At 40.5% G+C, this 13119-nt stretch overlaps 1 protein-coding gene across 2 annotated transcripts in view; it reads left to right on the top strand.

Annotated features, from left to right (window-relative positions):
• Positions 1–13119, top strand: part of VAV3 (vav 3 guanine nucleotide exchange factor) — a 436414-nt gene that overhangs the window by 90263 nt on the left and 333032 nt on the right. For both annotated transcript variants that reach the window (XM_010830944.1, XM_010830945.1), the window contains exon 2: positions 426–542. In XM_010830944.1, the coding sequence (XP_010829246.1) occupies positions 426–542 (117 nt within the window). The remainder of the gene's footprint in view (positions 1–425; positions 543–13119) is intronic.

Consider the following 13119-nt stretch of genomic DNA (forward strand, 5'->3'; position numbering starts at 1 on the left):
AAAGACTGATGCTGGGAGGGATTGGGGGCAAGAGGAGAATGGGATGACAGAGGATGAGATGGCTGGATGGCATCACTGACTCGATGGACATGAGTCTGAGTGAACTCCGGGTGTTGGTGATGGACAGGGAGGCCTGGCGTGCTGTGATTCATGGGGTCGCAAAGAGTCGGACATGACTGAGCGACTGATCTGATCTGATCTGATCTGATCATGAGGGCAGACTTTTGTCTACCTTGTTCACCACTGTGTCACGGTGCCTGGGAGAGAGTGGGTAATCATTAAATATTGCCAACAGGGTAATGGAAAACACCAGCAAGAGCAGATGGATTCTTGCTTGGTATTTCCTCAGCATTCTGGGTGTGACAGAGGATAGGTAGCATTTAGAATGATTCACTATATACTAATAGCTATTTCCCATTCCTCAGTTTCTCTGTTTGAAGAACATAAGGACATTCCTCACGGCCTGTTGTGAGACGTTTGGAATGAGAAAGAGTGAACTGTTCGAGGCATTTGACCTGTTTGATGTCCGTGACTTCGGAAAGGTAATTACTTTTTATTTTTTAATGTATTTTTAAACTTGAGAACACATTATCAAATACTGTTGTTTATCTTGAAGTAGGACATGTGACTGAAGTGGTGTGGGCATTATGTAGTTAAATTTTACATATAGGTGGCTTAGCCAAAAAAAAAAAAAAAAAGAACAAATGTACAAATGATAGTAGAATTATTATTATTATTGTTTTTTTATTTAAAGCAGTACAAGGGAAATCTTTTATCCAGATATAACTTTTCCTGTTGGTTATCTCAGAAAGCAGGATTACTGTTTTCCTTCTTTTAGATGGTTTGCTGGGCTCTCATAACTGAGGACCAGTATTCTTTCCTTCCAGACTTCTCCGAAACTGAAGGACACCTAACATTTGGAAGCTGAGAATATTCTGTTGTCTGTCTTGACACTTGGGTCAGTGACTTGCAGAGGACATGCAATTACTGAAATGTCTGAGGCTGTTGAATAACTGTTGTTGCCTTGATTTCAGCAGATACATGTTAGATTTTTAGATTTCAGTGGTATTTGTCATGTATAGATTGGTTCTTTTTTCCTTTTCTTTTGTAATTGGTGGAAAACTGCTTTACAATGTTGTGTTGATTTCCACTGTACAGCAGTGCAAATCAGTCGTAATCATCTATATATTCCCTTGTTCTTGAGCCTCTCTCCCCTCCCCCCACCCATGCGTCTGGGTCATCAGAGCGTCAACTGGGGCTTCCTGTGGTATATAGCAGCTTCCCAGTAGCTGTTTTATACATGAGAGTGTACATATGTCAGTGCTACTTTCCTCAGATCTTCCCGCACTTACCTTCCCCCACTGTGTCCGCAAGTCCATTCGCTACTAGGTGTAAATTGGTTTTAATATTTGCTCTTATTGTATGTACACCAAGCATTTGTGTATAATAGTTGACAACCTTTCAAAAGAATGGAAAGAAAAAGGATAGGAATCATCCTATCAAAAGTTACATTCATTTATTTTGAAGTGATTAAGCATAAGGGCAGTTAGGTAACCCCTGTTGATGTAATTGCATTATGAAAATACAGAAGCAGGGAAAAACCTAAACAATACTGAGAAATTTGCTCTTACTCTGATAATTCACATGCTAGTATCTCATCAAAAGGCTGTTTGAGAGTGGTACTTCCTTTGATTTTTACATTGTAGTATTTGATTATAAAATAAAAACCAAGCAGCAGATTGGTTTGCTTGGCAATGGGAATAAATAGTACAAAGTTGAAACAGAAATGTAAGAAATTTAATGCTGACATGCAGCAAATATCGGAAAGCCCCCCTGTCCAGGGAGAGAGAGGGCTTGGGTTTGCTCTTGGTCACTTTGTGATCTTCTGAACGTCAGCAGTCTCCTCCATCATCAGGCCACCTGCCCGCTTAGTAGTCTGTGCAAAAGGAAATAGGTATAAGGACATGGTTTCTAGAATTCCTCTTTTCTCTGGCCAGCTGTGATTTAGTTGTCTTGAGGTCCAGCAGTGTGTTAGAGGATAACGTATGATGACAATTATAAGGAACTGAAAGCAAAGGCTCCTTTTGTAAAGAGGTGGTGGCACGTTTGTCTTTAGCCATGAAGATGGAGAGAAATCAGATAGAACACCTGGTGAAGTGGGTAGTTCTGTAGTTTGTTTGCCCCAGAAAAATGCCTTATCAGTTTATAAAGATATCTTTTGCTATTCTTATTTTTTTTTTTAATCTTCTTCTGTTTTCCTTTATTTTCTTCCTCTTTTTTGGGGAAATGAAAAGTGAAAATGAATTGGGGAAATGAAAAATGAAAGAAAAGTCTTGACTTTTAAAAGATTTTCAGAAAGTCAGTCTTTTTTTTTTTTTGGCATTTGCACAAACAGAAATGGTGTTGACAAAGACTGGGAAGTCATAAAAATTGTTTAGAAATGCATGGCTTTGTTTTAGTGCAATAATGTTGCACACTAGATTAATTAGACAATGCAAGCTTTGTAGGAGAGCTAAGGTTATAGAGAGTTAAATGTAAAGGAATTAACCATATGTTTTTCAAGCATTATTATAGTTCTTACTTTTTAAAATATTTTGGCAGTGATAAGTCTGAAGCAGAATTAAACTTGAGGTTGCAGATGAGAACTTATTCCTATGTTTACCATTTTAAAATCACATACAATTTTTCTACTGCCAAGATTCATGCAACTGTTGTTTCAGAACTGTTATTTAAGCTAAATAAATCACTGAAAGTTCAAGAATTTAAGGGATTGTTCAATAATTTACCAGTATTACTACTATTAGACATTATTATTCTAAGCAAAACCACCAATGCCACCACTTACTGAACGCTTTGGATGTAGCAGGTATCTTTCCAATCTTCAAATACATTTTTTAACCTTCATGTGAGGTGTAAGTACCTGTACTATTTTCCTCCTTGTACAGATGAGCAAACTTGTGTCTGAAATCCACATTTCATCTGGTAGAGTTTTGAGCAGTGGTTTGCCCCCAGATATGAATGGTTCTCCACTGCTGCACAGGAGAACAAATCTTCCCGGAGCCAGTACCCTGGCCGGCACTGTCCTAAGTGCTTTGCAGGTATAAACTCAATTCTCATATCAATCCCGCTGTGAAAATACAGGGCTTTCCCAATGGCTCAGTGGATAAATAATCCGCCAGCAATGCAGAAGACATAGGAGACATAGATTCAATCCCTGGGTCGGGAAGATCCCTTGAGGAAGAAATGGCAACCCACTCCAGTATTTTTGCCTGAAAAATCCCATGCACAGAGGAGCCTGGCAGGCTGCAGTCCAAAGGTTCCCAAAGAGTCAGGCACGACTGAGTGACTCAGCACACAATAAATATGAAGTTCCTATTACTATACCCATTTGCAGATCCTAGATTTTAAGTGGTGAAACTTGGACAGTTGATGAAGTTTAACATCTTTAAGAAACACGAATAGAGGGTTAATTTAGAGACAAAGTAATTTCTTGTATTGTGGTTATCAATTTTAACAGGATTTAGACAGGTTAGTTTGTGTCTCTCTGTTCCTTGAAGTGTGATTAAAATTTTTCATTAACATAAAAAGATCTCTTTCTGTGTGCTTCCTGTCTACCTTCATTCATACTAATAGTGAATCTAGGATCCATGCGTGTTTGGTACCTTTTCACCTAGAAATGTATTAATTGCAATAACAGTACCTATTGTTTTTTTGTTTTTTGTTTTTTTTTTTAATAGCATTTTGAAGCTTGGGGATTGCTTCAGATCACTGAGCTTATTTGATTCTCATAATAGTCTTGGTGAAGGAAGGAAGCAAATGTTCCGGCTTTTCCAATAAGGAAACTGGCGGGTGGGGAGGTTAAATAGTGATTTCAAGGTTGCTTTACTTGGGGATCGAGCAAGATCTGGAGCTCAGAATTCTGACTTCCCAGCCTTCTGCTTTTCTTGTTTGTGCCTATATCTTGGGTCTCAGTGCTGTGCTGATGCTTGCTTAAGGAAAAGGATGAACTCACAGGAGAAAAACCAAAGGAACGTATTAAATAAAAAAGCACAAGCACTTTGTCACTTGGAATTAATTATGCTTTATCTTTAGAGAGGAATCATTTAAGATACTGCATGAGTTCTAGATTTAGGATACCGCGTGTGTTCACACGAATAAGTAATTTTCCTTTTCGCTTATGAGATAGTGAAGAGCATACATTTTGGGTACTCTAGAGGGGCTTATGATAATTTAGCCTTTCAGCGTTACCTTTAATTTCTAGTATTGAGCTCTTAACTCACTGAAAATAGAGTATTAGTTCAAACTTACATGTCAACAAAAATTAGAATAGTTCTGAACACTTTCAGTACATTGGTTATAAAATCACACAGGGCTGTACAATGAGTTGAGTAACTTGAACTCATTCATGAGTCAGCAGAGAGAGGTCTTAAGGTTCATTCTGACTTTGAGGGTTGTTAAATATAGTTGGCTCTTGAATAGCAAGGGTTTGAACTACTTGGGTCCACTTACAGCAGATTATTTTCAGTAAGTACTACACGACCTATGTTGGTTGAATCCACAGGTGCAGAATTGTGGATATGGAGGAAACGTGTATATGGAGGGCTGACTGTAAATTTGACTGTGGTGAGGGTCCGTGCCCTGACAACCCCCTCCCCACTGTTGTTCAAGGGTCAGCTGTGCTGAACAAGGTTCCTGTCAGAGGTAGAGTCCTGGCCTGAGCCTGCTGAGTCTTCTTTCTGCTCTCAGGTTGGCGGAGCTTATGTGCCCTGGTGGTTCAGAGAGTAAAGAATCTGCCTGCAATGTGGGAGACCTGGGTTCAATCCCTGAGTCAGGAATATCCCCTGGAGAAGGAAATGGCAACCCTCTTCAGTATTCTTGCCTAGAGAATTCCAGGGACAGAGGAGACTGGTGGGCTGCAGTCCATAGGATCACTAAGAGTTGGACACGACTGAGCGACTAACACTTTCACTTTTCACCACCTATTTCTGCCTATGTTTATGTGTTTTTGTGAAAAGTTATTTACTTTCTTTTTAAAAAGATTGGATCCTTCTCTGGCTTTCTAGTAACAGCAAGAAAAAAAAGTAAATTTTGTTAGTTGACACCTTTGCTTCAGAAATGTTATTTAAAAAATCCTTTCTCCCCAGGAATGTTAGAAATTATTAATTATATTATTTTTTTATGTTGCAACAGGATCTGTAAACTGGCTCACTTCCATGCTACATATAACGGATTTTCAGTTCCTCTGTTCAGATTGTCATTTTCTGATGAACACTTTTGTTGTTTGGAAATATCTCCTACTGAGCTGTCTGTTGGCACATTTATAATGCGGAAACACATGGGATTTTTCTTTAATGAGACCATTTCTAGTGAGTAACAGAAATCAGGCGGCTGCTGCTGTCCACATGAGTGATGAAGTCAGTTCCTTCCCTTGACAGCTCTGGGTGGATATAAGGGCCTGCTTCCCTCTACCCACAGATGTCACATCTGTTGTTTCAAGTGTTATAAAGCACCTGGCAAGTGTAAGGTGATAAGTTTTCTTGAATCACAGAATCACACTGGCTGAAGGTAGTTCCAGTTGATTTTAATAGTGATAGGGTAATTTCTGTATGTTCAAGTTTAGGATAGGCACTTTCTATAGGAATTTAGAGCATTAGCTTAAGGGTGGGTTGGGGATTCAGGTTTAAAAATTATTGAGAAAAGGTAGTGTCATATTTTTGTAGAAGAATGTTGTTTCTGAATTGGATTGCAGTTTGCATTCTGGTTACATTCTGTATAATATCTGATCTTGTGCAAGGCTACTTAACCTATTTGAGCTTCAGTTTCCTTATCTATGAAGATAATGGTGACCTCCTTCAAAAGGTCCCGTGCACACACTGCTATACTCAATTGCCCCTGACCCTGCACCAGGCCACCACCGACCCATGCCTCTGCCAGAGACTCCTGGACAGTCACAGGCAAGTCTGGGTCAGTCTCTTGTGGGGTCACTGCTCCTTTCTCCTGGGTCCTGGTGTGCCTGAGGTTTTGTTTGTGCCCTCCAAGAGTCTGTTTCCCCAGTCCTTACCTGCCTCCTGAGAAATCTGTATGCAGGTCAAGAAGCAACAGTTAGAATTGGACATAGAACCACAGACTGGTTCCAAATCCGGAAAGGAGTATGTCAAGGCTGCACATATTGTCGCCCTGCATATTAACTTATATGCAGAGTACATCATATGAAATGCCAGGCTGGATGAAGCACAAGCTGGAATCAAGATTGCCAGGACAAATATCAGTAACCTCAGATATGCAGATAACACCACACTTATAGCAGAAAGAGAAGAAGAACTAAAGAGCCTCTTGATGAAAGTGAAAGAGGAGAGTGAAAAAGTTGGCTTAAAACTCAACATTCAGAAAACTAAGATCATGGCATCCGGTCCCATCACTTCATGGCAAATAGATGGGGAAACAATGGAAACAGTGAGAGACTTTATTTTTCTGAGCCCCAAAATCACTGCAGATGGTGATTGCAGCCATGAAATTAAAAGACACCTGCTTCTTGGAAGAAAAGCTATGGCCAACCTAGGCAGCTTTTAAAAAGCAGAGACATTACTTTGCCAACAAAGGTCCATCTAGTCAAAGCCATGGTTTTTCTGGTAGTCATGTATGGATGTGAGACTTGGACTATAAAGAAAGCTGAGTGCTGAAGAACTGATGCTTTTTAACTGTGGTGTTGGAGAAGACTCTTGAGAGTCCCTTGGTCTTCAAGGATATCCAACCAGTCCATCCTAAAGGAAATCAGTCCTGAATATTCACTGGAAGAACTGAAGCTGAAGCTCCAATACTTGGCCACCTGATGCAAAGAACTGATAAATTGGGAAAGACTGTGATGCTGGGAAAGATTGAAGGTGGGAGTAGGGGACAACAGAGGATGAGATGGTTGGATGGCATCACCGACTTAATGGACATGAGTTTGAGTAAGCTCCGGGAGTTGGTGATGGACAGGGAAACCTGGAGTGCTGTGGTCCATGGGGTCACAAAGAGTTGGACATGACTGAATGAATGAACTGAACTTCCTGATCTATAAATTGAGTTTAGGTGAGAAATGAAATGATATATGTTAAGTGCTTAAAAACAGTATCTCGGTCCAAAGTATGTAGTACTCAGTAAATATTAGCTGTTCTTACTCTTATTGTTACTATTATTACAACTATCATTACTAGTGTTAATGGGTTTCAGATTCAATAGTAAATACAGGGATGGAATTTTTTTTTCTGTTTTTTAAAGAGCATATTTGTTTTAATTTGAAGGACAATTGCTTACAATATTGTGTTGGTTTCTACCATACATCAACAGGAATCAGCCGTAGGTATACATATGTCCCCTCCCTCTTAAACCTCCCTCCCACCTCTCACCCCATCTCTGCACTCTCGGTTGGAATTGTGAATGCAAGAATTAGTGATATTGGAGGAGCAATATTAGTGAATAAACTCTGTTCTTTCTACTGTGGTATAGTGTTAATCTATTTCATCCTGCATGGCTGTCTTTCTCCCTCCTTCTGTGGCGTCAGATCTTATTTGAGAAACCACCCTTTTTCCTTTTCTGATCATGTAGCTTGGGTGGTTTAATCAGTTAGACTATCCCATCCTTTTGGCCGTAGTGATGAGTTCAGGGATGGGGCAAGTCACTCAGTTTAGACCTGTATCATGTGTTGTGTTGAGACATTGGCAGGACCAGCTTTGTTTTGCTCTCTGCCTGCCACAGAAAAGTGTGGATACGAGGCTCGGAGGAGCTGCAACCATCTGGGAACCACATGAACTTTCAAAACAAACCCAGTTCAGAGAGAGCAGAGCTAAGGAGGATCCTAGTGGCATCATGTGAGCCTGCACTCATGCTGTACCCCGAGACAGGTACATGTATCTGGATTTTTCTGTGACATGAGCCAAAATAGTCTTCCTTTTTTTTTTTCTTATTCCTCAGGCCTGCTTTCTTTAGTTCTTTCAACCAGGAGTGAGAGAAATATACTCTTAACTACCACACAATTGTATTCATCTTGTATGCTAGCAAGGTAATGCTCCAAGTCCTTCAAGCTAGGCTCAACAGTATGTGGACCGAGAGCTTCCAGATGTTCAAGTTAGATTTAGGAAAGGGAGAGGAATCAGAGATCAAATTGCCAACATCCATTGGATCATAGAAAAAGCAAGAGAATTCTAGAAAAACATCCGTTTCTGCTTCTTTGACTATGCCAAAGCCTTTGATTGTGTGGATCACAAAAAACTGTGGAAAATTCTTAAAGAGATGGGAATACCAGACCACCTTACTTGCCTCTTGAAAATCGTGTATGCAGGTCAAGAAGTAACAGTTAGAACCGAACATGAAACAATGGACTGGTTCCAAATTGGGAAAGGAGTGTGTCAAGGCTGTATAATGTTACCCTGCTTATTTAACTTGTATGCAGAGTACATAATAGGAAATGCCAGGCTGGATGATGCACAAGCTGGAATCAAGATTTCTTGGAGAAATATCAATAACCTCAGATATGCAGATGACACTACCTTATGGCAGAAAGCAAAGAGGAACTAAAGAGCCTCTTGAGGAAAGTGAAAGAGAAGAGTGAAAAAGCTGGCCTAAAACAACATTCATATGGGTGTACCTATGGCTGACAAAGGTCCATATAGTCAAAGCTATGATTTTTCCAATAGTCATGTACAGAAGTGAGAATTGGACCATAAAGAAGGCTGAGTGCCAAAGAATTGATGCTTTCAAACTGTGGTGCTGGAGAAGATGCTTGAGAGGCCCTTGGACTGCAAGGAGATCAAACCAGTCAATCCTAAAGGAAATCAAACATGAATGTTCATTTACTGATGCTGAAGCTCCAGTACTTTGGCCACCTAATGTGAAGAGCAAGCTCACTGGAAAAGACCCTGATGCTGGGAAGGATTGAGGGCAGGAGAAGAAGGGGGTAACAGAGGATAAGATGGTTGAATGGCATCACCCACTCAATAGAGCTGAGACTGAGCAATCTCCGGGACATAGTGAAGGATGGGGAAGCCTGGTGTGCTACATTCCATGGGGTCACGGAGTCGGAAAGGACTGAGTGACTGAGCAACAACAATATCACCTGGTTGTGTTCGTCACATGATTTCAGTTGTGTAGATAGTTTACCCTTTCTTCTGTTACCAGCATTCCACACAACTTGGAAACCATTCTGTAGTGTCTACATCTTCCCTCATATATAGAAGGGAGATATGCAGACAGCCCTAGAACATCTCTGTTTTGTAGCATGTAAATAATTAAACAGAAGGACTGTCCCAACGTTGTGGTTAATGCTTTCTTTTCCTTACCAGTGACCTAAGGAGTATCATAGATACTCCTCAGGTTTGGAAGAGGCTCTGAGTCTTCAGACATCCTTCCCATGTTTGTCTATACTTTACAAGGTCAAGAAAATAGGCATGATGCCTCTGTAGATGAGAACTCTCATCCTCCTGAGGCCCTCCAGCTGAGTATATATATGTATATATATTTGGACCCTACAGAGTGATTTGAAGATAACCTTAAAACATCAGGGTAATAAAGACTTAAAGAGATTGTGAAACCCTTCATCTGGAAGTGAATAGGGCTTAGAGATAATTATTAATTTGAAAACAAAACAAACTAGTCCAGAAAGTCAAACCCTGTAGGATTCTGTGTGACCACATAGGTATCACTTCATTCTTCTAATTGTCAGTTTCCTCATCTATAAATGGGATCATTTCTATCAAACAATTATTGTGAGAGTAGGGTTAATTGGTGTAAAATGTCTGGCATGTTTCTCAACAAATGATCAGTTGAATGAATGTCAGTCCATTCGGAAACTGGTAGTTTGGATAGATCATAGATCATTCACAGTTCTGATTGTGCATATGTGTAAAGTTAAAAAGATGAGTCGGCATTTTTTTGAAACTCTAGCTTGATTCTTTCTGGCTCAAATTATGATATACATATGTGAGTGTGTATGCACACATACAGTTATTTATACCTTATGTTTTCCTGGAGTTTTGTTCTATGAATATGTTTCTTATGTGTGTGGTGTGTGTTTATGCATAGAGTTAGTTGAGAGATCTGTAATGACACTTTCACTGAAGATAGTTGATACCGTAACAGTCATCACATTTTTTTTTCCTCTTCTCTATGATATAAATCAAATTAGCAGCTACATCAGGTTTAGGTTATGAAGTGATTTGGTTCTTCAGCACTTTAAATACATTGCCATTTAAAAATAAATTTGAGCTTACTGAGAAAACCAAGGAATACATAGTTAACTTGATGGAAAAAGGCTTTAAAATGATTGGTCTTGTAGAAATTGGCAACTATCTCTACTGTCTGCTTCAAGAGGCTTTATTGTACACTCCCATCCCCATAGATCATTGTCTTTGTATTGTGAGCTCAAATTTCTGTCCCATGTGTAATGCCTTATCATGTCTTATGAGAGTAGTTTTTCAGGCTGTGTCCTGTAAGTTTGTGTGTTTTTACTTTTTCAACCTTCCCATCCTGCCTTGCATACTTCAGGGTGTATATAGAAAGAAAGGTACGAGGACCTCTTCTTGCTCAGTCTGTACTGATAGCCCAGGCCAGCTCTCAGCACTGTGCCTGGATGACTGGCTAATCTCCACATCTCCTTTCCCTCTTCAGTCGTGTGTGTGTGTGTGTGTGTGTGTGTATGTGTATGTTAGGAAGCTCACCCTTCACAGTCTGGTTTCCATTGTATCCCAACACAATTAAACCTGATACTTGAATATCTGTAATGGTTGCCTACTGCCTATATATCTCCTGGCTTTCCCAGTTACAAGAAAGTCCTTCCAAAGTCTCTTGAGCTTTTCTTGAGTGTGGGTGGCCTCAGGGACCTCACCTTGGTATGGTTTGAAAGATCCTTATTGGCTGGCTAGTGCATCCATGTAGATCAACAACTAGAAACATTTTTTCTCATATCCCTATGTACCCAGCATGATTCATTTTGGTATTTAATTACAATCTCTCTTTCTAAATTATTTTTTTGAACTCCTACTCTAATTAGAAGTTTGACATTTCTCTCTTGAAGTATTTGCCATCCTAAATTATTCAGGAGTCTCTGGGGCTTTTGTGGGCCATTGGGCCCTATTCAGTATTGCTTTGGATCACCACGAGAAACTCAACTTTCAGTTGATGGCCTGCCAGCCTGGCACTATGAAGACAGGCCCTGTGTGGTGCTTTTCTCAGCTCTGATGCTGGCATGCCCTGCTCAGCAGCCCCTGCCCCACCCAGACCTGCTTCCAGCTGCCCCCCCAGCATTTTCACCTCTGCATTGAGCCTGGCCAAGCCAGATTTCCCTATCTGTGCAGTGAGTTCTGTCCAAGAGCTGCTGATATATCCTTTCCTGCTAGTAGTCTTTGGGTCAGGGCTTCCTTATTCAGCCCCAAGGGGAGTACCAACTTTCATCCTCAGAACAGCATTCAGGATCTCTGGTCTCTGTCCTCCAAGGTGGCCCTGGACTTTTTCCTGAAAATCAGCAAGCCTCCAGCAAACTCAGCCCAGCAGGGATACTGTGAAGAGTCAACCTCTGTCCACCCACAAAGACCTCCTTTTACCCCCTTCAGTAGATGGCTTGCCTGTATTACATGATGGAGGGAGAGCTCTCCAGTGATTCCTTCCTGAACAAAGAAAGCTTGTTCAAGAGCCTCATTTGGGTCTACTTAAGCAGAGATGAGGAAATAGCTTTTAGCCTTGCCTAATGTGTATGTCTGATTGGCTATTAACACAATTTCTGCATCATTTACAGTATTTTTCTCCTTTGTTTTTGGACAGAGCTGACTTTTTAAGCAACTTCAACCTATCTATTTCACTTCGATAGTATATTTCACAGGGGTCCTGAATACTAGGCAGGTTTCCTTATTCTTACGATCTATTAAGAACCTGAGCCATGCAAGTCTTATTCTTTACACCTTAGTGATTATTCAGGCTACATTTTTTTTTTTCTTTTGGTCTGCTTTCTAATTACTTTTGAGCCCATTCAAAAAACTCTTCACTGTTTTTTAATCTTAATATAGTTAGAAACTTCTAGAACAGCATTTTCCAAGTAACCCCATTGTCCTGAGAACTGTTAATAGGCTGGGGTAAATATTCTTGTTTGATTAAGTATGGTAAACACTGCATCTTACATCATTCCTTTACATGTGGGATATAGCATAGTGGAGGCACTGGAAAGTCCTAAAGTGAGGAAAACAGTAAAAACTTTAACCTAGGATTTCTCAAATGTGTATGTAGGTAGCACTTTAGGCATCTTATGATCATGTCAAATTCACTATGTTTAAACTGGAGTACTTTTCTTCCCTCTTCTGCTAAGTCACTTCAGTCGTGTCCGACTCTGTGCGACCCCATAGATGGCAGCCCATCAGGCTCCCCCGTCCCTGGGGTTCTCCAGGCAAGAACACTGGAGTGGGTTGCCATTTCTTTCTCCAATGCATGAAAGTGAAAAGTCCAAGTGAAATCGCTCAGTCGTGTCTGACTCCCAGCGACCCCATGAACTGCAGCCCACCAAGCTCTTCCGTCCATGGGATTTTCCAGGCAAGAGTACTGGAGTGGGGTGCCATTGCCTTCTCTGTCTTCCCTCTTCTAACCTATTTCTATTTGGATACAGCTATTCCTTTATTCACTCTGCCAGGAAGTAAACAGCTAAGGCCCTCATTACAGGGATTATTGAAATAGTCTCCCAGACCTGCCTTTAGGTTTGAATCATTACAGACTCATTTTCAGAGTAATATTACAAACATGCAAAGCTGATCATGTTGCTCAGGAGTTTAAAACTGGAGAGTGGGTCTCTGTTGCTTGTAACAGGGCAAAATACAAACCCCTTTAGGAACCGCACAAGGACATTCATGGTCAGGCCCCTTATCTGCCTTTCTAACCTTATTTCTTGCTTTCCTAGCCCCATTACCCTCCTTGTTTCAGTCCCACCAAATTATCTAAGTTGCTTTCATTTTCCAAATTAATATTTTACTTTTTGGGGCTCCAAATCACTGCAGATGGTGACTGCAGCCATGAAATTAAAAGACACTTACTCCTTGGAAGGAAAGTTATGATCAACCTAGATAGCATATTCAAAAGCAGAGACATTACTTTGCCAACAAAGGT

Source organism: Bison bison, unplaced genomic scaffold (assembly GCF_000754665.1).
Source record: "Bison bison bison isolate TAMUID 2011002044 unplaced genomic scaffold, Bison_UMD1.0 scf7180017864519, whole genome shotgun sequence".
Classification (NCBI taxonomy): Eukaryota; Metazoa; Chordata; class Mammalia; order Artiodactyla; family Bovidae; genus Bison; species Bison bison.